At 32.5% G+C, this 27128-nt stretch overlaps 3 protein-coding genes across 10 annotated transcripts in view; all 3 read left to right on the top strand.

The window, feature by feature from the left end:
• Nucleotides 1-27128, top strand: part of LOC107431662 (uncharacterized) — a 150269-nt gene that overhangs the window by 19045 nt on the left and 104096 nt on the right. The gene's annotated exons all lie outside the window — the stretch shown is intronic.
• On the top strand, nt 176-4192 carry LOC107433798 (probable methyltransferase PMT7). The gene is made up of 7 exons (XM_016045157.4): nt 176-581; nt 1278-1692; nt 1803-2092; nt 2359-2730; nt 3044-3290; nt 3431-3569; nt 3772-4192. The coding sequence occupies exons 1-7, from the start codon at nt 395-397 to the stop codon at nt 3928-3930; spliced, it is 1809 nt and encodes a 602-aa protein (XP_015900643.3). The 5' UTR covers nt 176-394; the 3' UTR covers nt 3931-4192.
• On the top strand, nt 23042-26205 carry LOC107433767 (BTB/POZ domain and ankyrin repeat-containing protein NOOT2). 3 transcript variants are annotated; one of them, XM_025067187.3, is made up of 2 exons: nt 23042-23925; nt 24953-26205. In XM_025067187.3, the coding sequence occupies exons 1-2, from the start codon at nt 23446-23448 to the stop codon at nt 25946-25948; spliced, it is 1476 nt and encodes a 491-aa protein (XP_024922955.1). In that variant the 5' UTR covers nt 23042-23445; the 3' UTR covers nt 25949-26205. The 3 variants fall into 3 exon arrangements, with proteins under 3 accessions (XP_024922955.1, XP_015900600.1, XP_015900599.1); XM_016045114.4 differs by having other exon boundaries at nt 24950-26205; XM_016045113.4 differs by having other exon boundaries at nt 23045-23925; nt 24947-26205.

The raw sequence follows: 27128 nt of genomic DNA, 5'->3' as shown, positions 1-27128 counted from the left end.
TATTAAAAGGTAGAAAAAAAAAATTGCAAATAAAGAAATACTAATTGTTAAGCTCATTCTTATGAGGTCATTGGGCCAAATTTTCCATATTTATTTGGTCGTCGGCCCAACCCAGTAAAAACTATATAGCGAGCTAATCCTCAGGTGCGTCACGTGCGACTCACGAGCAAACTGGCAGCTTTCACTGTCGCTCAGTTCCAGGAGGCGAAAGAAACAAACGAAATCTTGTCGAGCTCAAAGTTGGACCAAACGGGGAAGATAAGAATCTATAAAAGGAGAGCCAGAGACATCCGACCGCGACAATGTTCATATGAAGTCCCACTAAAATATATCTTTTGAGTTTTGCTGCGAACCCATTTGAGAATTTCAGTGAAAAAAAAAAAAAAAAAAAAACATGGCAGGTGGTGGGTTTTCGCTGGGCTCGGCTTTCGATACCAAATCTGGACAGATGATAATGGTGGCTCTGCTTCTCATGGCTGGCTCCTTTTATGCTGGCACACTCTTTGGCAACCAATCCCCCATTTATGTTTCTCAGCATACCTCCAATTCTTCTTCTTCTTCTTCTTCTTCTTCACCTCTTGGTATCTTATCGTTTCTCTCTGCTTGTTTTTCCAGACCCCTCCTCAATATGATGCTTAAATTAACTTGTTTTAGAGACTAGGATGATTACTTGGTAGAATTGCTTTGCAAGTAAGCTGATTTCTTCGTTTTAGATATGGGTTTGTGGGATTCCAACAAAAATTCTTGTTGCTGCTATTGGTTTTATATTTTTTTTTACCTCTTCGTACTTGAATTCTCTTTAGTATATATAAATGTTACAGAATTGTCCAGTTAGATTCAAACTTAGTGGCATGGTGGAACTGAACCATCGTTTCGCTCAGCAGATCTTGTTTACTGGTGGTAGATTTTATATTAATTGTAATCCATAATGAAAGTTAAGGATATATTTATGAGATCGAATTAAGAATTGATAGGTGTTTAGTATTAAGGAATGATACCTCAAATTGATATTATCTTTGTTAAGTTTATATTCCTGTATATTTAGTTTATACTTTCCTTTGATATATTGCCTCATATGATGTCTGCTTTGTATATTTCATTTTATTAGATCAATGCAATACAGGGCTTTTAACTCATAATTCAATATTCTTCTGTATGTAAAGCGAACCTTTTATGCTTTGACTTTTTACGTGTGATTAATTATGTTAAATTTTGGTATGCTTTTGAGTGTTGAAATCTTAAAATTTTAGTTTTTGAATGGACATGCTGCACTCCAGGTAGTTCCACATTTACAAATAAAGTTGCTCTTACATACAGAAGAACACCACTTTTGATCCCAGAAACTGGTTTGGATGTATGCCCATTGACATTCAATGAGTATATCCCCTGCCACAATGTTTCTTATGTCAAAACATTGCTCCCTAACTTGGATGTTTCTAGAAGAGAAGAACTAGAGAGGCACTGTCCTCCACTTGAAAAGCGCTTGTTTTGCTTGGTCCCACCACCAGAAGATTATAAGATACCTATAAGGTGGCCAACCAGTAGAGATTATGTGTGGCGGAGCAATGTGAATCATACACATCTTGCTGAAGTCAAAGGAGGACAAAATTGGGTGCATGAAAAGGACCAGCTCTGGTGGTTCCCAGGTGGTGGTACCCATTTCAAACATGGAGCGCCTGAGTATATCCAGAGGTAGCTTATATATATATATATATATATATATGTATACTAATATAGATTTAAGAATAAAAAAAATAAGATTTTTACTAAATTTTAAAGATTGAAATATTGTTGACATTCAGGTTGGGAGATATGATTACGAATGAGACAGGTGATCTACGCGCTGCTGGGGTAGTTCAAGTTCTGGATGTTGGTTGTGGTGTTGCCAGCTTTGCAGCTTATCTTCTTCCCTTGGATATACAAACAATGTCATTTGCTCCCAAAGATGGCCATGAAAATCAGATTCAATTTGCTTTAGAGCGAGGAATTGGTGCAATGATTTCTGCGTTAGCCACAAAACAATTGCCATATCCAACCAACTCTTTTGAGATGGTTCACTGTTCAAGGTGCCGTGTTGATTGGCATGAGAATGGTAATTTAACTTTTATGTTTTATTGTTATTTTTATTTGTATGTATGCCATTTTTTTTTCTTTTTCTTTTGTTTTTTTTTTTTTTTTTCCTTTCTAAAGAATGAGTTGAGAAGCAAGAATATGCAAAATGCTAGGTTCTGTGAAGGCATCTTTGAGCATCAGTAGATTCAAATATTGGCTTGTTAAGTCCTCTCGGAGTCTCGGTATATTTAAGCATTCTATGGAGTATTTTTATTTTGATTTCATACTTAAATTTGTTTTATGCAGATGGCATTTTACTGAAAGAAGTTAATCGTGTTCTGCGATCTAATGGATACTTTGTATATTCTGCTCCACCTGCTTATAGAAAGGATAAAAACTATCCCGAAATTTGGGAGAAGTTGGTAAATATTACTTCTGCAATGTGCTGGAAACTCATTGCCCGAAAAGTTCAGACTGCTATTTGGACTAAACAAGAAAACCAGGCATGCATCTTGCATAATGCTGAGCAGAAGCTTATAGATGTATGTGATGTTGTGGATTATTCTAATCCATCATGGAATACCCCACTACAGAATTGCGTACAAGTAGGGGATTCTGTGCGGCTTCCTTCTAGACCAGAGCGTCTTTCAGTATACTCAGAAAGTCTCAGCAGAATAGGTTTCCTCATTCATCTTTTTTCTTCTGGACTTGAATGACTTACTTTCTGCTCTTTGTTTTGGCAATTGCTTATGTCTAAGTATATGTTATTATTCTCCGTAGATATATATGCTACACCTGATTCAGACATTTGTTATATGAAAAACTTAAATAAAGTAATGTGTCAGAAATTTAGTCCATATGCATATGGCTTTCTTATGTCAAAAATTTACGGTTGCTATGTGGACGGTAAGGCTAAGATTTTAAACTTGGGCCAATTTTTTTATTTGCTGACCTCAAAGTTGTTTGTATTGTCATTTGATGCTCATTACAGGTATTAGTAAGGAGGAATTTACTTCAGACACTACCTTTTGGCAAGAACAAATCCGTCACTACTGGAGACTGCTTAATGTGAATACAACAGAAATACGAAATGTCATGGACATGAATGCTTTTTGTGGTGGATTTTCTGTGGCATTAAATTCATCACCAACTTGGGTGATGAACATAGTTCCTGCAAGCATGAAGAATACCTTATCTGCCATTTATGATCGTGGTCTGATTGGTGCTTTCCATGATTGGTATGTTATTCTGACTCTGTTACATATTGATTTATCAACAAGTGTCTTACTTTGTTGCCATGGACTAACTGCTCATATTATTTGGTTTGAAAATCTTCCTTGATTATTACCATCCCATAGCTAACATATCTTAATATCAGGTGTGAACCATTTTCAACCTATCCACGCACATATGACCTGTTGCATGCCAACCATCTCTTCTCTCACTATAAGGACCGTGGAGAAGCTTGCTTGCTGGAGGATATCATGCTGGAGATGGACCGCATAGTACGGCCCCAGGTAATTAATCTACAAAATTTCTACATATTCCTTACTTAGCATGGAGGGTGGGGCGATCATCAGAAACGAAAACAAGAAAACTAAATTATTTCTACTTTCTAGTTAAGGCTGGCATTTGATAATATATATATATATATTCAGATTTTGTTTTGTTGCCAATTTGCCTATATGATGTGAACCTATTGGGAATTTGATATCGCAGGGCGTTATTATCATTAGAGATGAGCAATCCATTACGTCAAGAATCAAAGATCTTGCTCCAAAGTTTATGTGGGATGTGGAATCACATTTGCTGGAGAATAAACAGAAGAAGATGGAAATCGTGTTAGCATGTAGAAAGAAGTTCTGGGCAATTGTATAGGGCGTTCCACAGAGTTTTGCCAAAATATAAAAGTTCTCTCTGAATCTCTGACCATGTAAGGCTGCTTGTATTATGGTTGTCTTTTTCTTCTAAGTCTGAGTGCGGTAGTTAAGGTTATATTGAATGGAAACGAGGCCAAAGGTCTATTAACTTATCCATTTCTGGCTGATATTGTATTGTTACTATTATATGCATTTGTAGAGAGTTTTTCTTTCTATGTGACTTTCACTTGTATTTGTTTATACAAGAATTTTTTTATTTACTTTCGCAACTCTTCAAACCTCAAGTTTTACTTCAATTAAAGCTTTTGAGTCAACTGATATTGGTCAGTTGCTAAACTGTTCATATTTATGACTCAGAGGTAATGAATTCAATACAGCGAGATGAGGGGAGGGGAAATTAAAAAACTAAAGCTTTTGAGAAGGCACTTCAACTTGATACCAGCTCTTGGTTTAGGGTGAAGATCATCGTAACATTTATTTGTGGGCTGTAAATGGATCGGCCTGGCCCAAAAAAGAACTTTTGTATTGGGCTAGCTATTAAAATACAATGATTATCGATTGGGCCCTGAAAATGGAACAACGTAGAGTGGATTAAAATTATTTATTTATTTATTTATTTATTTTTTATAATTTGAATTTGTACTTTTGATACAAATAGAAATGCTCAATGGTCAATCAGTAGAACTGATTTTCTTTGTCAAGGAAGGATGGTTGGTGGTTAGCTTTTTCGCTGGTTTCTATTGGATTAAGAGATGGTTTATTAGTCAAAATCATCCAAAAGCAAATAAGCATATTGTGACAATTTTTTAATATATTTGATTCTGTTATATTGGGTTTAGTAATATAAGATGATGATTATGTCGCCCGAAAAGACAATGTTGTCTACCTTAATTATTAATATAAAAATGCAATCTCAAACCATAATGCCAACAATTGTATTGATTTGGATATTGATTGTCTGCAAAAAATTTCACTTTGCATTCATTTGCGGCTTTGAAAATTCGCTCTTAAAAATCTATTCTTTTCACACACACAAGAGAGAGAAGTCATCCTTGTTGACCATTCCAATTCCATGCACCTAGTGAAGAATCTAGTAATTTAAGAAACAGAGAGAAGGAAGTGAGTGAAGGCTTTTGGGGTTTTGGGAATTTTCAAATAAAAATAAAATAAGAAAATAGAAGAAGAAGAAGAAGAAGAAGAAGAAGAGAGAAGGCAGACCACTAATATGAAGATGATATGACAAGACAGCCCCACGCTTGTCTCCCTTTTGAGTCCCTCACACTTCACTATCAACCCCACCCAAATCCCATTTTCCTCTTTATTTTGTTATTAAATTACTATTTGATTTTATATGTATTTGCAGGTGCTCTGCTCTTTGCCCTGGTGTCATGCTCACTCTCTTCCTTCCTTTTTGAGGTTTCCGTTTTGCCTTGCTTCCTTCTACATATATATATATATATATCATATATCATATATACATTATATACATTTATACACATCTATGTTGTCACTTTTCTTCGGCAAAACCTTTTTCCTCTAACGTTCTTATTAATTTTGGGACACCATTAATTTGCATAATACACCCCCAAAAAAATAAAACCAACTAGTTCTACGTAATCCTCATTATTGGCTCCAACATAATATTTCCTCTAAAAAACTACATAAACCGGAAGTTTAAAACATATGTTTCTGCTCATTCTATAAACAGTCAAAGCGAGGCCTTATTTTATTATTATTGTTATTTTTTTAACATTTTTGTTTCTATGATTTGGCAGACTAATATCTACCCCATTTATTTAAAGCAAAAGGAAACATCGGCAATTTTGCCATTTTGGGCTCTTATGCTCTTGCTTCATTCATGCTTGGAATACAAAACAAAGGGTAATTATATGGCGAAATACATGTGATTAACTATCTCATTTCGTCTGCATGTACTTCATTTGTCTTGGTAGTAAAATCACAATGCTTTTCTACTATATTAAAAATTGTAATACAATTTTGGCTCAAATATTGAATTCTGAGTGTAGGTGGTAGCTTAAATTATTTGGAAACAGTGATCAATTTTTGCTCAAAATATTGAATTCTGAGTATAGGTGGCTGCTTTAATTATTTGGAAACAATCATCAATTTTTACTCCGGCTGAAAAATATACAAATTAATTAACTTGTAAAACTACTAATCGGTTTGATTATAGATGGAGAATGAAGTATTTAATGTTGTTTGGGGTGAAAAAAATAGAAAAATAGATAAATTGACATGAAGTGGTAGGCAGAAAAGCCAATTACAAGAATGAAATAGTAGTCATAGGATACTAATCTCTTCACCAAAAGCAATTTGCCCCAATATAATATATATATATATATATATAATTTAATCTTTTGTGGGGTCTCTCCTCAACTCCTCCTAAATTCACTTTTAATCAAGTCACTCTACTAATTAATCACTTCATCCATCCTACATCACATATCTATAGTAATTAAGACAATTTGGGACTCTAATATACATAAATTTATTTATTTTTTTGGTATGAAATGCAAAATGTTGAACATATATGTATAAGAGCACCTCCAATGAAATGTTTATTGGTTTTATTTATCTAAATTTTTTTTTATCACATTAGATGAATAAATAGTTGAAAAAAATTAAATAAATATAACTGTCTAATAGGCTTTCTACTTATAGAAGATCTATTAAATAGTATGAGTAACAAATTTAACATTTTTTTTCTTCTTTCTCCTTATCAATTCACAGCTTCTTCTCTTTCCTTTTTCCTCTCATTTTCTCTTCTAGCATACTAATTCATTTCATTTAAAATTCTAAATATAACCTATTAAATAAAAAAAATTAAATAAACATTGTTTATTGATAAATATTTTGCCACTCAAGCTTCAACACATTTCAAATTCTTTGTCACATAAACTTCAATAGATAGGATCATTGGAAATGCTCTAAATATTAATTCAATTTTCCATTGTAAATAAACATAACCACATAGCAATTGCCATCAAAAGTTGTAATTTTAGAAAGTTGAAATAGTATTTATAAATTTAGTTAAATTGAGGGCATCTAATGTTACCTTTTTACTTCTCACTAAAACCATATCAAAACGTGTTCTTTTTTTTTTTTTTTTCTCCCCTCCAAAAATCCATGTATTATTTATTTAAAGCTAAGTTTTGTGGCATAATCTTTAATTCCCCCCCCCCCCCCCCCCCTCTCTCTCTCTCTCTCTCTCTCTCTCTCTCTCTCCACAATATAAAATTAATTGTTGGTTGTCCGAGAAGATTTGGTGTCATATATTCCCCTTTACTACTAATTAACAAGTAAGACATAATATTTGAAGTTTCAAAAGCTTCTTTCAAATCCCTTTAAATTATGCTTATCTTCCCACTTGCTTATTTTGTTAACCCCTTTCTCTTTTTTATCTTCCATGAACCATGAAAAGCAATGTCTTAACTTCCATTTTGGGGCATAAGAAAAGCACTTTGCTGTGCTTTATAAAAGCAAAGACAGAATAATTATCCAACGATCCGTACTGCTAAAGGTTTGGCAAGGGAGGCCTACGTGTCATGTTTTGGTATGTGAGAAAGATTAAATATAATTTGCACAAATCCATACAATTATTTTACTTGGTAAAGTTTGGTGAAGGGAGTAGATTATTTTATTGATCTTCAGGATCTTCCTTTTGTACATATAATAATGAGTCTAAATTAATCCCCTTACTCACCCATTTCGTATGCTTTATAATTCTTGAGTATTCACTTCCTTTTCTTTGCCTGCCATGAGAGCTAGCACTAGGCAAAGTTTTTGCATATACAATTTCTTCTTCTTCTTCCTTATGTACCATGAAAGGAGTTGTATGATTCAAGCTAGGTTAGCCACTTCAAAAGAGGGCATCAGACCGGAACTGCACTACTTTTTTTCTTTTTCTTTTTGGCAAGAGGAGCTGCACTACTTAAATATTAAAAGATTATATGAAAATCACAAGACCTATTAATGGCATTATTTTATTTTATTTATCTCTATTAGCTATATATATATATATATACACAAAAACTTTTTTTTTTCGTCTCATTGTTTCATTTCTTGAGCAAAATTAGATGAAATTATCCATCCATATCTTATATAATTCTTGGTGAAAAGCATGTAATAATTTAATATACAAAGTATAATTAACATTATACTAAAATGTGAGAATCCTGCTACGTATGGTATCCAAGTGTACTGATACACCTGGGTACCCTAGCATTTCTCTTGAATTGAATACCTTATTTTCCTTATGGAATTACTATTGAAGATTCCCGACATGATACTACCTCACCCTAAATTACTAGTTATGAAATTGACAATGTAGTAATGATGTTAAGGATTAATATAATACTAACACTTTTAACTTCTTTTCTTTTTTGCATACATGATCATTAAATGTGCAGTCTAAAAGCACTAATAAAGCAGTTGGATCGGTGTTAAATGAGATTAACATAAAGCGAAAATTATTTAGTATCAGATTATTATCGAATCACTTTAAAAAAGAGCGAAGATATATATACGTTAGACTAGGTAAATTTACTAAAAAGCAACTAAAAATTAACCTTTTTATTATATATACACACACTCAACGAGCATAAATTAGGCATTGATGAATATATATATTTTTCTTGTGTTTGTAGCTTTAACATATATACACCAAATTCAAAAAGCGTTCTTGGCAAGGTGTATGCACTTGTGAATTCAGAGTGACATAGTCTAGATGCTTGGAATTGGGCCTGCTTGTAAATTCTTCATTACTTGATTTTGAATCTGGCTGAAATGCCATGCCACATTTGGACAAAATAACATGAATGGCTCATATTGGTTTGCATTGTTGTTTGGTAAATTAAATTTATAAAAATATAGAAGTAGGAATATTTTCCTATTCTGTGTATATGGTCCAAAAATATACAGAGTATAGTTTTCAGGAGAGATGAGATCATTAATTAGGCTTCCCATAGCACCATTCAGCTTTTAATTTGTAATGTGCTGATGAATCTCTTAACATATATAGGCGGTACCATAAAAATCAATTAAAAATAATAATAATAAAAAGAATGTAGAAATGAAAATGGTAATGTGGGTAGTTGATGATGATTTATTAAGAGAAAGGGAAAATGGGGGGTTCTTAAAAAAAGCGCCAGACAGGACTATGTATGTGTGTCTCGTCTGGCAGCAATAACTGAAACACAGTGCTCTCTAAACATGTTTTTTGGAAGTAGAAAACAAAAGAAAAAGAAAACCATTTATGAATTCAGCCATGAAGAGTGAAGAAGACAAAAACAAAAGCATATATATATATATATATATATTTACGAAATTAAGAGAAGAAACAATAAATTTTTAATTAAAATTATTTTTTTGAAATAATTTATGAGAAGAAACACAAACAGAAAGATGTGACTGAGTGTGATGTGTTTGGTTAATTGGGAAGCAGAGCAGAGATAAGCAATGGAGTTGAGATGGTTGCAGTGTCTTAACTGCAGTTGACACTGTGGAGTGGAGTAGAGTGGAGTGTTTAAAGGGCACAGAAGGCGCAGAGAGAGAGAGAGAGAGAGAGAGAGAGAGAGAGAGAGCGGAGAGAGATGGATCAATTCAATGACAAATCTCGAAGGGAAAGGCAAAAGGAATGAGATAGACGACTTTGAATGAAAGACGAGACATGTGATGGATAGATAGATAGATAGTGTAATCTCTCTTTCTCTCTCTCTCTCATCTGTTTTTAATGAAGAGTCCCATATGACAATCACACTCTCTCTCTCTCTCTCTCTCTTGGAGATAGAAAAAGAGGGAGAGAGAGAGAGAGTGAAAACTTAAACTGTTTATTTTTGTATTTATGTATAAATGTCAGGGGAGGGAGAGGGTGGTCAGAGACTCATAACTAGTTGGCCCCGTTGGAGTCAGTGCCAAATGGCCATACAAATACACAAATGACAACAACCTGCCACGCCTTAGCCCCCTTCACTTTGTGTTGTGTTATATATATATATATATATATATAAATGTATCTCTTTCTCTCATTCTCAGTCTCAGAGGAGTGTACCATCTTTCACTGTCACTGTAACTAGTAAAGTAAATACTATTATTAACAAACAAACTTAGTAGTAGTTTAAGACTGATGGTAGGTTTTTGACACGTGTAGAGCTGATAGGAAGCTAAGACCATGGACACCGTTTCTATCTCTATATCTTACCCACTCTCCCTCCCTCTCCCTTGGTACGGTTCAGTTCTGAGCCGTTTTTTTTTTTCGGTAAAAAGGCTCTCTCTTTCTCTCATTCTCACTTTGTTGTCTCTCTCTGCCTTTGCTGCCTCTCTGGGCTCTCTGGCTTTGTTCATTGCTGAATGCCTACTTGGGAGAGAGAAAGAGAGAGTGAAACAAAGAAGAAAGGGAAGAGAGGTTGAAACGTCAGGTCACATGTCTCTATCACTCCCCCTCACATGCACTCTTTCGTCTTGTCAAATCATTTGGAATCATTATCACATATATTACCAATCCCCCACCCTACGTATGTATGTATACTCAACCTCCTTCTATTTACAATATTCACCCAAAAAATTTAAAAAAAAAAATTAGAAAATCAAAAAAGAAAAAAGAAAAATAAGCTCCTTCTGTAAAAACGTCTGTTTTTCTTTTTCTCTTTTCAATACTAAATATTCATGTTTTTTGTACCTGAATATTCAAACCCACACTCTTGTTCTGTTTATGAATTGATCACTTGCCTAGCAAAGGGAAATATATACCATTGCCATTTTTCTATGGGTTCTAAAAGGCTATATATATGTATGTATGTATGTATGTAACAATATATGTTGCAAAAGTTGTTGGAAATAAGAATATTCCATTATATATAAGACCATGTAACCATTATTCACCAAAAGCAAAAACAAAAGGTCATGTTCCATTAAATATATTATTATTGTTGTTGTAAAAAAACAAAGTGATTTGAAAGTTGTAGTTTTTTACAAAAATATATGCATGCATATACATGTTCAATTTGTTGAGTTGTAATTCCAGGACACAAATAGAGCTCCCGCAATTATTAAAAAACTGATAATAAAAAGGAATTAATTAGACAGATGAAACATTAATTTAGCTTATGGATGATGTCCCAAAAAAATGAAAAATGAATAATAAATAACAATATCCAAAAACCAAAAATGTAACGTGCTTGCTTTGAACCCGTATTACAACTTGCAAGTCACATGATAAACAGGAAACTTTTTTTTTTTTACTAGATTATAATAATTTCTTAGAAGGGTTTGGACATGTTTTAAATCCATAATCATATGGTATAAGCATGTATGGAATATCCAGCTAAACTAACTTCATTTGATTAGTTATACTCTCTATTCTTTTACCCAAAAATAAAAAAATTCCTATAGAAAATAAATTATATTTGCTCATTCCTTTTATATCTGGAAGTACCATTATTTGACATTCTACTTTTACCACTCTTAGTAGAAATGGATAAATCCGAATTTTGTTGAGTTTTTAAAAATATTTTTAGCTTTAGCCTTTTATTAAAGTTAAGAGTACTTCAGGAACCCAAAACAAGTTTTTGTCTCCTTTTCAATTCAATTATATATGTTGCACTTTGAAGCTCCACCGGCTTATTAGATTCAACAAATTTAAATGCTTAGTTTCAATCAATTTTGAAATTCAAAGCATCAATATTGTTGTATACATAGTAAAATTGATATTTTTTTTTAAAAAGCATCGATTTTGATGCCGGTTTGTATGTAGATAGACCGTACCATGGCATTTCTCTATAAATACACACACACACACACAAAATAACAGGCTAATTTTGTCAATCAATTTGGCCCAGATAGCTAGCAATATTGGTTCTTGAAATCAAGTTGTGATTGGCTATAACGTTCCTAAATTTGCACTGCTTGTACTTAAAACAATCCAAATTAGGAAATGACTGTGTTGAATGAGATTTCAGTTACTTCAATCAAGTATAATCCTAATTATAATTCATTTTCATAAATTTTTTTGTACGTAAGTTAATTTGTTTGCTAATTAAGTACTATTACATCCTAAAGGGAAAAAGTAACTATTTGAAAACAAATATTATATATATATATATAGAGAGAGAGAGAGAGATCAGATTTCTATGCTGGCTTCAATAATGAAAAGGTTACAAAAACTACTTGTCCTCCTTAACTAAAAGTCACTGTGCTGAATGAGAGTCTGATACAAAATCTAACTCAATTCATTGGAGCAAAAGCAAAGGCCTTTTAGATATGTTGGAGAGACGGCCTTTTTCCTTAACAAGATGGTAAACATTTTTCCTCATATATATGATGTTCACCCATATCTCATGTAAAGTCTACAGTTTCTCTTTTTTAATTTCCTTCACACTCTTGGCAAACCCCTACTGTAATCAGACTAGCTAGGCAGTAACATTTCTTGCATGGCAAAATCCTTCCAAGGGGTTGTTTGTGGAAACTAAGTCCGTAGGACCTTTTTTCCATTCTCTTCCACTTGAAGCCACTCCAAGCTTTTTTTTTTTTTTTCTTTTTCCTTGACCATCGAGTTTGTGCTTGAAAGCTAGACTCTTTGTTCAAAACACCCAACCATATTGCAGGTCAATTTTTATAATATATTGGATTTTGTGGCTGATATATAATATAGGTAAAATTACTACCCTTCTTAAAAATTTAAGTTGATGGGAAATAAATAATCATTACATTTATATTATTTTATTTTAACATTTCCTCTTATATATAGGCTTATCTACGTTTGCGATTCGTTTTTTTTGGGTCCTTATATTATTTTTATTTGGAGTAGTCAAGTTTTAAATCTAAAGTCTCTATTTCATTCTTACATTTTGTTCTGTTGTGTTTTGTTTCGTTTTTTAGTTTCTTCTTCTTCTTCTTCTTTTTTTTTTTTTTTTTTTTTAATCCCAAATTGATACATTATGTAAAATTGTTATTCATCTTAAAATCTTAAGCATAGGAGATGGTGATTGTTGTGTTTATATTTTTCTTCAATATATACAAGGATAGTGTAGGAAGACAACCAATCAATCAATCAAGAAAACACTATGGGACCCAACAACATATTTCTTTCTTTCTTCTTTTTTTTTTTTTTTGTTTTTTTTTTTTTTTGTGAACAAAACAAGTTGGTTTTGGTTATGAGAGAGAAGAAACCCACAATCTGATATCCACTCAAGTGAGAATTCAGGGGATGTCATGATGGGATTGGATGCCCTAATTGGTGGAGGTCAAAGGGTGTAAGAAAGTGGGTTTTGCTAGGATCCCTCCCTCCTATACTTTTATATTTAAGTGGACGCTGGTCTCCTAAAGGCCTGCAGGGTCACTCAACCTATTAAACTTGATCCCTTTTCTTTGTTTTTTTTATTTTTTATTTCTTTTACTTGTCAAAGTCCAATACTCCATTTCATACCTTCAATTATGATCATATAATATGCCTCATTAAGTATTTGCCAAAATATAATCAGTCAAAATAATCCACTATTTATAATCAACTAAAATATAACAAAACATATGTGAGAAAAGAAAAATAATATTTATCATCACTGGTGAATATTATCAGTGAAATCCATATATATGTTTTAGTTATTCATTAGTACTGCATTTTTACATATAGAAATTTAATTTTTTAAAAGTTTATATTAATTTAAATAATCAAATACTATTTAACATGTAAGCAAGGATCCTACTAGTGATATTCACCGGTGGTGACAAATGGTAATGCTCGTGAGAAAATTTTGACATTATAAGAAATGTCTGCATATGTATATTTATATTATTACAACTTTGGGAAAAAAAAAATGGAAAAAGTTCATGACATGTGAATAGTTTTTGAAAACAAAAAACATTTTATTTATATGAGTAGCGTTATTGATTAAAATAACTACTCTCGGAACAAGGAATTTTTTGTTTAATTTTTTTTATCTACGTTGGAAAATGAAAGAGAAAATTGACCATTACAAGGGGAAGAATATGCACGTACTTCCCCAAAAAAGAAGCGAAAACAGAAAGAAGGATATAGAGTTGTGAAAGGTGAAGAGCCAATAATTGTAGTTATTCCATTCAAACATTTGCAAGTTTTAGATAACATGCATAAATAATCATGTTGACCAACACCAAACTATAAGCTGTCAACGAAGCAGAGGGGATGGTCCAACATGGGCCCCGAAATTCAATTTAATATTATAAATTGGGTTGCGTATAAAGTTTAAAGAAAGTTTTGCATTTGGGACCCTTCTTCATCAAACACACACACACACACACACACATATATATATATAAAGAGACTAATTAGTTAATTTCTTCATTTGAATATATAATAATACTATAAGTATTTCCTTGAACAAAATCCTCTTTCTAGGGCTTTGCTTCTTCCTGTCAAGTCCTTTTCTTTTAATAGTGACCATGATTTACCCTTCATATAAATGCCAATTCGCACCAAGTTAAAACTCAGTACTTTTAGCCAATCAATCTTTCCATGCTTAGAAATTACTCAAATACATTTTTCCTTGTTTGATCTCCTTTTATATCTATATGAGCTCTTTCTGGTAACCATGTAAAGTCCCTTTCTTCAAGGGAAACAAAGTTTACCCTTGAAGCAAAAGCGAAGGAAAAAAAGTAATAATTATAAAATAATAATAATAATAATAAAATAAAACGAACGGTCTAGAGCAATCCATAAGAAGGAATTATTCGATATGATTTTCCATGATTTGACCTCAGTTTGTCAAAGTTTCCCACCTTAAAAGAATATATTTATAACTTCACGCATTGAAACACCTCGATTATAAATTATATGCCTAACTACAACTAAATTGGAGGGACTTTATAGATAGAAGGATGACATTTGGTCTTAGAGAATTTTAATTTATTTGAGCACTTTTATTTGTAGTTGCTGTAAATCATACATACTAATTTACCAAAAGAAAGGGAAAAAAAAAATAAAAAATCAAACACATCAGGATCAAGAACTGGCATCCAAATTATATGCACCAATTTAAGGGCATTAACGTTCTTATCAATATATATCTGGCTTGTAAATTTTTGTGATTATTTTTTTCCACATTATGATTGTTCCTTCGTGCATGGATTTCATCTAGGAGTGATCCATAATCAATGTCACTAGTTAGGGACCAAATTTTGTCGTCTCTTTCCTCGTTCTCGTCTTACTCGTGTCAGAACAAACTTTGAGGTTTTTTTTTTTTTTTTTTTTTTTTTTTTTTTGTGGGTAAAAGAACAAATTTTGTTGTCTTAAATATAATATATAATAATATATATATATACACACACATATATGAACAGTATCAATTTGTACTAGCTAATGAAATATTATATACATATCAAATTAATAGCAGAACAACCATATTATATCCTCCATCAATTAATGCCTCAACTATATTATCTTAGAAAAGTCCCGTTAATTAATCAAACATTTGGGGGGCTGGTATATTATAAGTTTAGGTATTGAAGAATGTTATTTTGTACAAGCAAGCAAGAAAAGAGCTAGATAGCTAGCATGATTGAAAAGGAAGACATGCATGGTCAAAATGGAATTGCATATTCCTTAATCAATCTGATGTTGATCGGGAGGTTAAGAGAATTATAGATATGTGTGAATTGGCAATGATTTTTTGGAAGACCATGTGACGGAATTGCACTTTCAGATGTTATATACATGTGGCTATCCATAAATAGTCAAATCCGTGGTGTTAAATAGTCAAATCCATGGTGTTATATATATATATATATATACACACACGTTTAGGCCAATATATATCATCTTTAAGCAAGTCAAAACTGGCCGACCTTCCTTTAGAAAAAAAAAAGGTAAGTGTCTTCTCCAGAACCTAATGGTTGAAGAAGAAAGGAAAGAAAGAAGAAATTAAATTTAGTGTTTGTGCAGAAAGAAAGTGAGAAAGAAAGGGTGAGAGCCTTAATTGGTGGAATGTGCATATTAAGAAGGAATTGGAATTCCTCAATGGATGGGAAGCCTTCGAGCTGACTCCAATAACATTCCACCACCGCATATATGCTAATTTAATTGTTGGTTGTTTGACCATACATCAACCACATATTTAAATCTAAAAAAAAAGAAAAAAAATCTACACTGTCAAATTTCTCACCCACTTCCCATATATGGAATTTTCATCCTTCCCAAACAACATAATATCTAATCACCCAACATCAAGTAGGGGAGGGAAAGAGAGAGGGGGAGAGAGAGAGAGAGAGAGAGAGAGAGAGAGAGAGAGAGAGAAGGAAAATTGAATGGTTGCAATGATAGGATTTGGTTGACTTTTGACTATGGACTCTTAGGGGGTACCCATTTGAAATTGAACCCCTCTCTTTCTCTTTCCAAAGAGTGTATTTTAGCCAAGGACAAGCTTCACTAAAAAGATATTTCAAAGCTGACCTTGAGTCTTAGTTCTAGGTTTTTCAACCCACTAGAAAAAAATATCTCTTACATCTAATTTCTAGAGCCCCTGAAGGCCAAATAATTGGACATCAGGCATCCAAGAGTCTTTTCCAACTTATAAAATCAACCAAAAAACCAAAAAAAAAAAAAAAAGTAGCCTTTTTTCTTAATCATTAATAAAGAAAACTGTGGTCATATTCAATAATCTGTTCACCAAAATCGGCACTAAGTTACCATAAAAATTCGATTTTCTTCTAGTCAAGTTCGGAATAAGTTGTTAAGGTAGGTTTTAATCAATGAAAAATAAGAAAAGATCCAGTTCAACTTTTTAGGATCCTTGTAGTGACGGGTTACACGCACAATGTGATAAGAATTCAGATTCAACACAAATTTGAATACTGAAAAGCTCCCCCCATTCAACACCAAAGAATTTATGATTGCAAAAGTAGTTGTTATTATTATTATTATTATTTTATTTCATGTGTTTCGATTTTATATATGTTTAATGGGATTTTAAGTTAATTGGAAAATATTTTGCAAAGAAACTAATTTTTTTTTTTTTTTGGAAGAATTATTGGTTGGGTTTTAATTGGTTAGTAAAAGTTAAAAGTCATTTTTACCTGTCGGGGCCATAGGAGGATCTTGCCAGTAAGGTGTCAGGCATGAGAGACGTCCTGTTTCCAAAAGCGTTCACATGAAATTATAAGATCTAAAGTTTTTATATATTTCAAGAAAGAAGATTATTTATTATTAATAATTGTTAAGGCTTTGCGTATTTATTGTTATTATTATATTTCTGTTAATTTCTGGAGATACAATATCAAGGACCTACTTGGCTTGGCTGTTTGATTTAACTTGTAGTAAGTTGTAGGAAGTGAAAATATATTCAACAAAACAAATATTTGAAGAAGATAACAGAACTAACAGAAAATGTCAGAGTTATTGATGTTAATTAGAGTACTCTAATTCACTAAACTTTTGAAACTATTTGCTAATTTGACTAGTATTATTATTTATATAAACTAATATATATACATATATGTATATAAAAAATTTAAACCTCTAGCTATTAGAAATACATGTGAAAAGTTTCATTAAGATTTCTGACACTTTTTTTTTTTTTTTCTTTCTGAGGACACAATTTTTCAAACTAATAGTATTTTTTTTTTTTTTTTTGGTTTTGTTTTTGGGTGGGGGGGGGGGGGGGGGGGGGGGGGGGGGGAGGAGGGGACGTGATTAATTTAAAATTTGGATGCCTGCAGGCTACAGTTTTATATATTCCCTACATGCCTAGCATATTGAAACTTTTTAATAACCACCTTGAAATATTTAATAAATTCCTTAGAGAATAAAAAGCTTATACCATTTCCATGTGATATGAAGACCAAATTTAGAAGCATGTAGCATTCAATTAATTTATCAAAAAATATATAAATAAAAAAAATGCAACATTCAATTGGCTGTTTCCAAGCAATAGTCTTCTCATCAAATCACATGTCATTTTCATCAAGTAATTAAAGTCTCAAATACTAATTCTCCACAAACCAAACCACATTAATTAATTTCTCCGAACAAGAAATGCTGGCTCTACATATATAACACCCAAATTCTTTTTTCCTCTCACCCCTAGCTAAGCTAATCCCTGAAACTGAAAGCAAACTTTTGGAATTTTTTTGGTACTTTTTTGAGTTTGGTGGAGGGCCTAAGAATTGAATACATATTTGGGTATAAATTACGCATAACCCCATTTTACAAATAACCCATTTAATTAAAGTATTAAAAGAACAAATAAACCTCCCAACTATGATTATGTATAATACATTGCATCCTTTAATACTAAAAATTATTTAAATTTGACAAAAATACCCTTTTGGCATACCTATTATACCATTGTCCAAATAATTTATTCCAATTTCTTTTATTATCTAAATATTAACAATAGTATTTTTCTTCAACAAATATTAAAAAATGTCTTCAAAACAATATTAAAAATAATATTTGTTTCAAAAAATATTCAAAATAATAATTTATTCCAAAAATACTAAAAGTAATATTTTATTTAAATAATGAAATATTGAAAATAATAATAATATTAATTAAATGAATTTTTATTCATTATGCGTATTTAAAGGTAATTTTAAGTTTTAAATTTTTTATATATCTTTTCATAGCGTAATTTTTTCTTGATGCATGTTTTTTTGGTTGACTTCTAAGTTTTTTAGTAGTTCAAGGATATGTTCTGGGACATATACTAGGGAGTTACTTGTAATTGTAAAATAGGTTAGAGGAATTTTTTGTAATTTATCCTATAAAGTTTCATTATGCAAAATCAAAAGTCTAATCATGGCCTAGTAACAATTATAGGTAGATCGATTTAGGTAACATTTCCCTTTATGATTGATTCGATATGATATATATATATATACACATATATGTAGTGCCTATGTGCACCCATATATACATTTGATATTTAGTAATATTGTCCAAAACTTATTTCATATGATTGAAAAGAATTTTGCAATTTGTTATATCATTAGTGATCAATTTATATAACAGATTTTAATTAAAAATATTTAATTTTATTATTTTATATTTAAATTTTAAAAATAAGTTATTTAAAATTTATTTAACATATATATTCACTAATGATTAGTGACAATAGAGCATTTTTTAATTGATAATTGAGATATATGTATACATATATATATATAAAGAGGTAAATTTCTTTAAATATTTATTTAACATATATATTCACTAGTGATTAGTGACAATAGAGCATTTTTTAATTGATAATTGAGATATATGTATACATATATATAAAGAGGTAAATTTCATATAAACTTTTTTAATTTTATCCGCATTATACTTATAATTTTTTAATTGTAAAAATTAACTTAAAAATTAACACATAATTTTTTAATATGATTTATTTAAAAACATGAATTTACCTATATTTAAAATAAAATTAAAAAGTTTAAATCTTTTTTTTTTTAAATAAATTACATAAATACAAACTACCTATTTTTCATGCCTTCTGTATTATTTGAATTTGTACTTTTATAGATACAAATAGAAATATTTTATCATTGGAGCTAACGCACTTGTTAAAAAATTTAAATCCTTATATATAACTTATTAGAGTTTGCCGCTTTGTGGTTAGGTTAAAAAATTTCGGGGTGCCTTTTATATATATATATATATATATAGATATATATGTATATATATGTTTCTGCGGTCATCCACACAGCCTTTTGAAGACATCATAAATAGCATTTTGGTCTCTGGGATAGATATTGCATCAAAGTAAAGAACTGGTATAGGTTGAAAAGACTCCTCAGTGAACACAAGGATCAAATGATATCTCCGCTTTTCTATCATTTTTGTTTTAATTATTTTAAAAAAATAATATATATATATATATATACAACGTAATTCACAGTACATCTTCATTATTTTCTATCTGCCATATATAAATTACATTACATATATTATTGATAAAATTAACCATTAATTTCTAAGCATAACAGGCGTATTGGCAATGTGCGGAAGTAAAACTTGGTAATTTAGATCCTGAATCTTTCTCTTTCATTTTACCAACTTAATTTGAAAATGGGTTTTGTCGGAGATTCTGCTTGTTCTTCTTCTTGTTGTCAATTGAATTCATGAAAAGACAGCGTGTTAGATCAAGAAGTTGATGTGTGTTTTTGTCGACAAACAATTGGCCATTTATATATATATATATATATACACATCTATATAGTTATGGGTGATAGATCATGGCCAAATCATGCGGTAAATTGTACTTAAAAAAGGTTGGGGGATCCGGATGTGGATACATCCTTGTCCTCCATCTTTTCTTAATCTTATGAAATTTCGGGAAATTAAGAAAATTAGGAAACAGAATTTACTGGAAATATAAAATATTAGGATTTACAAATTATTTTATTTTATTTTTCAAAATGCGAAACTGTATAACAATGGTGTCAAGAGCACAAAGAAGTATATTCATATGAGATAATTCCAGAGAGGAAGAACAAAAAGGACAAAAGCAAATAAAATAAAAAAGAAAGAAAGAAAGAAAGAAAAAAGAAAGTTGTAGCTGGAGAAAGGTTGTGGTGTGTCGACGCGATGACATTGATAGAAAGAAGAAGACAAAGCCTGTAGAGAATTCTCGGAACAAGTTGGATTATAATATTCCGCTCTACTATTATTTTCCACTGCACATAATAAACTAACTCAACCCCTGACCTTGTAACATTGCCCTTCACATTGCCCTTTTTTTTCTTTTATTTTTTTATTTTTTGTCCAAAAACTCGTGCTTGAATTGCACCAAGTTAAAGAGCCAAGTTTCTTCTTTTTATGTACAATCAAACTCTCATAATTTTTTTTTAATTTCAATTAAAAGGTTAATTTGTATATATATATATATAATTGAAGGAGAAACATTGGATTATTAAATTTCCAATTGCAAAATCCTTAATCCTTGTTTATTGGTATGCTTTAGAGAAAAACACAAAAGAAAATAACTCACCTCCCATTGTTTTAAAATTTTGGAAGATGGCAATTCAATTTGATATGATAGAATTTGCTAGTTTCAAAATTCAAATCTAAAAATGTTAAAAGAAAAAAATATATTCAAAAAAAATGAAAATTTATTTTCCATTGGTTGAAAGATTTGGTAGAGATAGTAATTCAATGTGGTATAGAAATGATCAAATGAAATTGAAGTTTTGTGTTACTTTTGGGTAATAAATTGAAGGTTTTGTGTTGGCATAAAAATGGGTGAGACTATTGGATACGTATAGAAATGAAGTGGTTAAAACTGAGAGAGAGAGAGAGAGAGAGAGAGAGAGAGAGAAAGAGATGGGCAATAAAAGGAGGAGGGAGAAGGAGAGGAAGAGGAGGGGGAGAGGTGGGTCTGGGGAGTGAAAAGACAAGTCAAATGTCAAATCGGGGGTCTTTGAAATCATAAGACAGTCAGTGGGTTGTGCTGTCAATCCAAAGGATTTGATTTTCTTTTTCATTTTTCGGGCAAAACAACAGCTCCATCTATTTCTCTAACCCTCTATATAAATATATATACATATTACCAAACAGTTTTCCTCTTCTCCTTTTGCACGTGCTAAGTCTTGTCTCACGTGCACCAGCACTGGTCCCCTAATTTCTTTTTAATTAAACTGACCCCCCTTTCCTTTCTTTGGCTTTGGCACCAGTCCCAATATGTGAATCTTGAACCCCCTACACCCAGCCGACACACTTTCCCATGCCCCCCCCTCCCTTATTCTCCTCTCTCTCTCTCTCTCTCTCTCTCTCTCTCTCTCTCTCTCTCTCTCTTCTTTCCCAATCTAATTTCTTCATTTCTTTTTTCTTAATTAATATACCTCTAATTATATGTAATCATTAAACTCATACAAATAAATTATGACAAATTATAAAACTATTCCATTCTATTATATTAATCATATTCTGGAATAATTCCATGTTGATTTGTAGCTCCAGAATATATATAAAAAATAAATAAATTTCAAAACTATAAAATGCTTGAGTTATCTAATTTTCTCACTTGTTAAGTAATATATTGATATTGGCTTCATTCACGAACCTGCTTAACGGATACCATGGATAAATAACAGCCACCTCTTCAACCACCAGCAAACTATTTTAGAATGGAATAGATAGATTAAGCTTAGCTACATTAATTATGTCTTCAACATCCGTAAAAAAAAAAAATAATAATAAAATACAGAATTCTTCTATTTATAATTTTATTTTATGAATATTAATTTAGTCCATAATTTTTGTGGTTTCCAATAGAGGGAGAAGGAAAAAAAAAAAAAAAAAAGAAGGAATTTTTTTGACATGGCAACAACCATTGTGATAGTAATAGATGGCACATTAACATAGTGGAAAAAAACAAGGATTGTTACTTGTTTGACTTGGTATACCAAAGATTATCAATTTGAATCAAAATATATTTGTTGTTTCCACAAGCAAACTTTTTAGTGCACACTGCTGGAATTTGTAGTGCCTACCATTTCATAATTAACCTATCTATTGGAGAGGATTCCCCCACACTAGTTAATTAAAAACAAGGAAAACAAAAAAAAATACTTTATTTATCAAATTAAGTTGATATTATTCCTATAAGTCGAACATGTATTTTTGAAAAAAATAAAATAAAATACACAGATTTTTCATAATTAATTTTACTAAAAACGAAAAAGGATATTATGATAAACAGAAGATGAAAAAGATAGGCCATATACATAAATATATGTAAAGATTGAAAAGGGTTCGTACAGATTAGTCTAAAAAACAGTCAAAATGCGATGAGGAAGAATCTTATTTTCATTATCATAATTCACCATATTTCTAAAATAAGGTTAAAAAAGGGTCAGTTTTCTGACATCTTGTATCTAAATAAAGATAATAATTGTTGGTTATTAACAGTAAGGCAAGCTGCTAATCATGCATACATAATTTTATCAACAATTTTCCCAGGTTTCATTATTAATTTATTCTAATATACCCAGTTGTTGCCCCTACCATCATTTTCTTTCCTTTCCCATCCTCCTTTTATTTAACTAATCAATCTAATTATATTTATTTTTATTTTATCTTTGGATTTCTTTTTTAAATACCTCAGCCGCCCAGAATAGCCACCCAAATTGCTTTCTCTCTTACTCTTTCTCACTCTAAAACTCAATTTCTCTCTCTCTCTCTCAAAATATCTACCAACACAATACATTACCCCCCTCCCCCCACATTAATACTCAATTGAGACAAAGAATCTCACAAAAACAACCAACAGTACCATCTTCTTCTTCATCATCATTCATAGAACAACAAATATAAAAAAAGAAAAAAATGAAAAAAAAACTATGAAGAAGCCGATAATCTTTTCCATCAGTTGTCTTTAACCTTTTTTTGGCCCCTTGCTCAATCTCAATCTTTCTGTCTCTCTCTCTCTCTCTTTCTCATCCAAAAACAAAAACACAACCCTAAGAAGAGCTAAGATTAAATTAATATATTAAAAGCTCCTCCACATCATCGTCAACATCATCAAAAATCATGAGCAGCCTGGAAGAGTCTTTGAGATCTCTATCGCTGGACTATCTGAACCTGCTGATCAATGGGCAGGCCTTCAGCGACGTGACCTTCAGTGTGGAAGGCCGTCTAGTCCACGCCCACAGATGCATCCTGGCGGCACGGAGCCTCTTCTTCAGGAAATTCTTCTGTGGACCCGACCCGCCATCGGGGCTGGACCCCGTATCCGGTTCGAGGATGACGAATTCGGGTACGTCGACGTCTAGACCGGGGAACACGCAGGTGATACCGGTGAACTCGGTGGGATACGAGGTATTTCTGCTGCTGCTGCAGTTTTTGTACAGTGGGCAAGTGTCCATAGTACCGCAGAAGCATGAGCCCAGGCCTAATTGTGGTGAGAGAGGCTGTTGGCACACGCATTGCACTTCAGCCGTTGATCTTGCTCTTGATACTCTTGCTGCCGCTAGATCTTTTGGTGTTGAACAGCTCGCATTGCTCACTCAGGTTTTTTTTGTTTCCTTCTTTCTTTCTTCTTGTTTCTTCTACCATCATCACCATCAGCATCCACTTTGACTGTGTGTTTTTGCTCTGCCCTCTTTTCTTCTCTCGTTCTCTCTCGGTTAGTGTGTGAGTGAGTGAGTGTGTGCGTTTGTGTGTATGTGCAGTCTTATGTTTTTTGGTGGGTTTTGGGAATTTCGACAAATTTTTCTGGGTTTTGATTTTTGGGAAGTGGAATCAGAAATTTTGTTTTTATTTTTATTTTCTATATTATTATTTTGGGGGAGAATTAATTTCCATTATCTCATGGGGAGAACTAGTGGGTTGAGGTGTTGATATTGGGTTTTGCTTTACAAAAACAATCTCTTAAACTTTTGGGTTTTTCTCCCAAATGGCGTTTTTCCAATCTTCTTCACTAATTGAGCTAGTACTTGATTCTGTTACTAATTCCTATTTTAAATGTGTTCGTATGCAGTCCCCTCCACCACCACCAGTATTTACTTCACCTTCTTCTTCTTCTTGTTCTTCTTCGTCTTTTCCAAACTGATAAAATAACACATTTTTTCTTTCTTCTTTTGTACAAAAATGCTGTCGAAATATTCATTCACTTTAAATGCATACAAAAAAGTTTTAATATCGATTTCATGGCCCATTACAAGTGTTTCTCGAATTGGTTTCTATATCAATTTTATACACACCCCATGACTTTCTAAATTTAGATCCTAATAACCAGTCTTGTCTTCCACAGTAAGAAAGACCAAATCTTTCCCAAACATTCACTTTTCCTCATTTGGGTTTTGGACTGGAAAAGAAAAAACAGACTTCAAAAAAAAAAAAAGGACTACTTACTACACATAATTTTAGCACAAACATCCCATCCCATTTTTTTTTTTTTTCTCTTATCAATACCAAACTTATCAAACATATATATATATATATATATATATCTTATTAACCACACCACAATTCCAATTCCAATTACCAATATGTCCTTTTTTTTTTTTTTTTTTTCCCCCTTTGGTCACAGAAGCAGTTGGCAAGCATGGTCGAAAAGGCCTCAATTGAGGATGTAATGAAAGTTCTACTAGCATCCAGAAAGCAAGACATGCACCAACTTTGGACCACCTGTTCTCACCTCGTTGCCAAATCTGGACTCCCACCAGAAGTCCTAGCCAAGCACCTTCCCATCGATGTCGTGGCGAAGATCGAAGAGCTCCGTCTCAAATCCTCCCTGGCCCGCCGTTCCCTGATGCCTCATCACCACCACCACCACCACCACCACGATCTCGGCGCCGCGGCGGATCTGGAAGACCAGAAGATTAGGCGAATGAGGAGGGCATTGGATTCGTCCGATGTGGAACTGGTGAAGCTAATGGTAATGGGAGAAGGGCTGAATCTGGATGAAGCGTTGGCATTGCATTACGCAGTGGAGAATTGCAGCAGAGAAGTGGTGAAAGCATTGCTAGAGCTTGGAGCAGCTGATGTGAATTACCCGGCTGGGCCAGCAGGCAAAACCCCACTTCACATTGCGGCAGAAATGGTGTCCCCCGACATGGTAGCAGTACTCCTCGACCACCATGCCGATCCAAATGTTCGAACAGTCGATGGGGTCACACCTCTAGACGTACTTCGAACCCTAACATCGGATTTCTTGTTCAAAGGGGCTGTCCCGGGTCTCACGCATATCGAGCCAAACAAACTTAGGCTCTGCTTGGAGCTCGTGCAATCCGCTGCTCTTGTACTTTCGAGGGAAGAAGGCAATGCCAATGCTCCTTCATCGACTACAATTTATCCCCCCATGAGCGATGATCATAGCAGTAGCAGCAATAGCAGCAATATTGCCAATCTGAATCTGGATTCCAGGTTGGTTTATCTGAATCTTGGTGCTTCTGCGGCTTCCGCTCAAATGGGATCGAGAATGGATGGGGATGATGATCATAGCAGCCACAATAGCCACAGAGAAGCCATGAATCGGCATGGGTCAGGCGGTTGTGACCCAACAATGTACCACCATTCTCATGACTATTGATTAGCTAAAAATCTTTCATATTATTATTTTCTCTTTCTCTCTCATTCTCTCTCTCTCTCTATATATATATTTATATTCATAAATATATATATTCTCTTGGATTGAGAAGGACGGAGCAAAAAGTTCATGGAAATTTAATCTCCCACGGAGATTATTGGATTATATAGTTTCTTGTCGGTCTTTTCACTTGATTTTGTTTTGCTTTTATATATACATATATATATATATATAACATATATATATATATATTTTATCTCTGTTTCTGGTTTTCTTTTTTTTTCTTTTTTTGTGTGTGTGTGGGTGTGTATGTGTTTGTCGAAATTTTGTAGGCTTTCCAATCATCAGAGTATTGAAATGCAGTTTCATTGGAGATGGGAGATGGGATTCGGTGCAAGAGACAAGGAGAATCTGAGTACTAATTTTTGGTGAGAGCTGGGCTTATAGGGGTCCATGAACATGATGGAGAAGACGCAGGTCAATCTTTTCAAACCTCCCCCCTCTCCTTGGCCTGTCAACTCCTTTATTCTTGTATTTATTGATTTTATATCTAATATATCATGGCCTATGTAATGTCAGTCCTTTTTTTTTTTTTTTTTCCTTTTTTTAAATATATATTTTTATAATTTTATAATTTTATTTTGTCCCCCAACCACCTTCCCATATAACCCCATAATATTAATGTACAAGGCAGAATTCATATTTTATAGGAGAATTTTGGTTTCTTATGTTAAGAGGGCTCCTTGGTTTTTTTCTTTTTTTTCTTTTGAAAATATTGAAAAAAATTATTAAATTTAAAATTATGAAGATTTTGTTTTGTTGTGGGTGTTGATGCTGAGAATGAGGGAAATGAGCTGTCTCATCCAGTTTGCTACTAGTCTAGGCAAAACAATAAGCTTTTGGAGAAATTTGATTGGTTATTTGGTTTTCTGTATGGAATTATTTTAATGGAGGGAGGGGACTATGGACAAATTGATTGGTTGTCTTGCATGAATATGCTACAACTGAGTGTGACTACACAAGGCAGATTAAATATATTGGTCTAGTCTAAATCTGGATTCCCTCTATGTAATCCTTTTTTTTGTCTCCCAGCTTTGCCTTATGGGTCTCCCTTGTACTTCCAAAAGCTATTGCTACCTAAAAACCCTAGGTTTTTGAACTGCTTCATATTTCTCCATTATTC

This window comes from Ziziphus jujuba, chromosome 11 (genome assembly GCF_031755915.1).
Source record: "Ziziphus jujuba cultivar Dongzao chromosome 11, ASM3175591v1".
Lineage (NCBI taxonomy): Eukaryota > Viridiplantae > Streptophyta > Magnoliopsida > Rosales > Rhamnaceae > Ziziphus > Ziziphus jujuba.
This window is presented reverse-complemented; position numbering and strand designations above follow the sequence as displayed.

Bases quoted from the DNA above. Each gene is read 5' to 3' on its own strand.
- LOC107433767 (XM_016045113.4), top strand. From the start codon at position 23,446: ATGAGCAGCCTGGAAGAGTCTTTGAGATCTCTATCGCTGGACTATCTG. The intron at 23,926-24,946 runs GTTTTTTTTGTT...CTTTGGTCACAG, and splicing joins AGCTCGCATTGCTCACTCAG to AAGCAGTTGGCAAGCATGGT.
- LOC107433798 (XM_016045157.4), top strand. From the start codon at position 395: ATGGCAGGTGGTGGGTTTTCGCTGGGCTCGGCTTTCGATACCAAATCT. The intron at 2,731-3,043 runs GTTTCCTCATTC...TGCTCATTACAG, and splicing joins AGAAAGTCTCAGCAGAATAG to GTATTAGTAAGGAGGAATTT. The intron at 3,291-3,430 runs GTATGTTATTCT...TCTTAATATCAG, and splicing joins ATTGGTGCTTTCCATGATTG to GTGTGAACCATTTTCAACCT.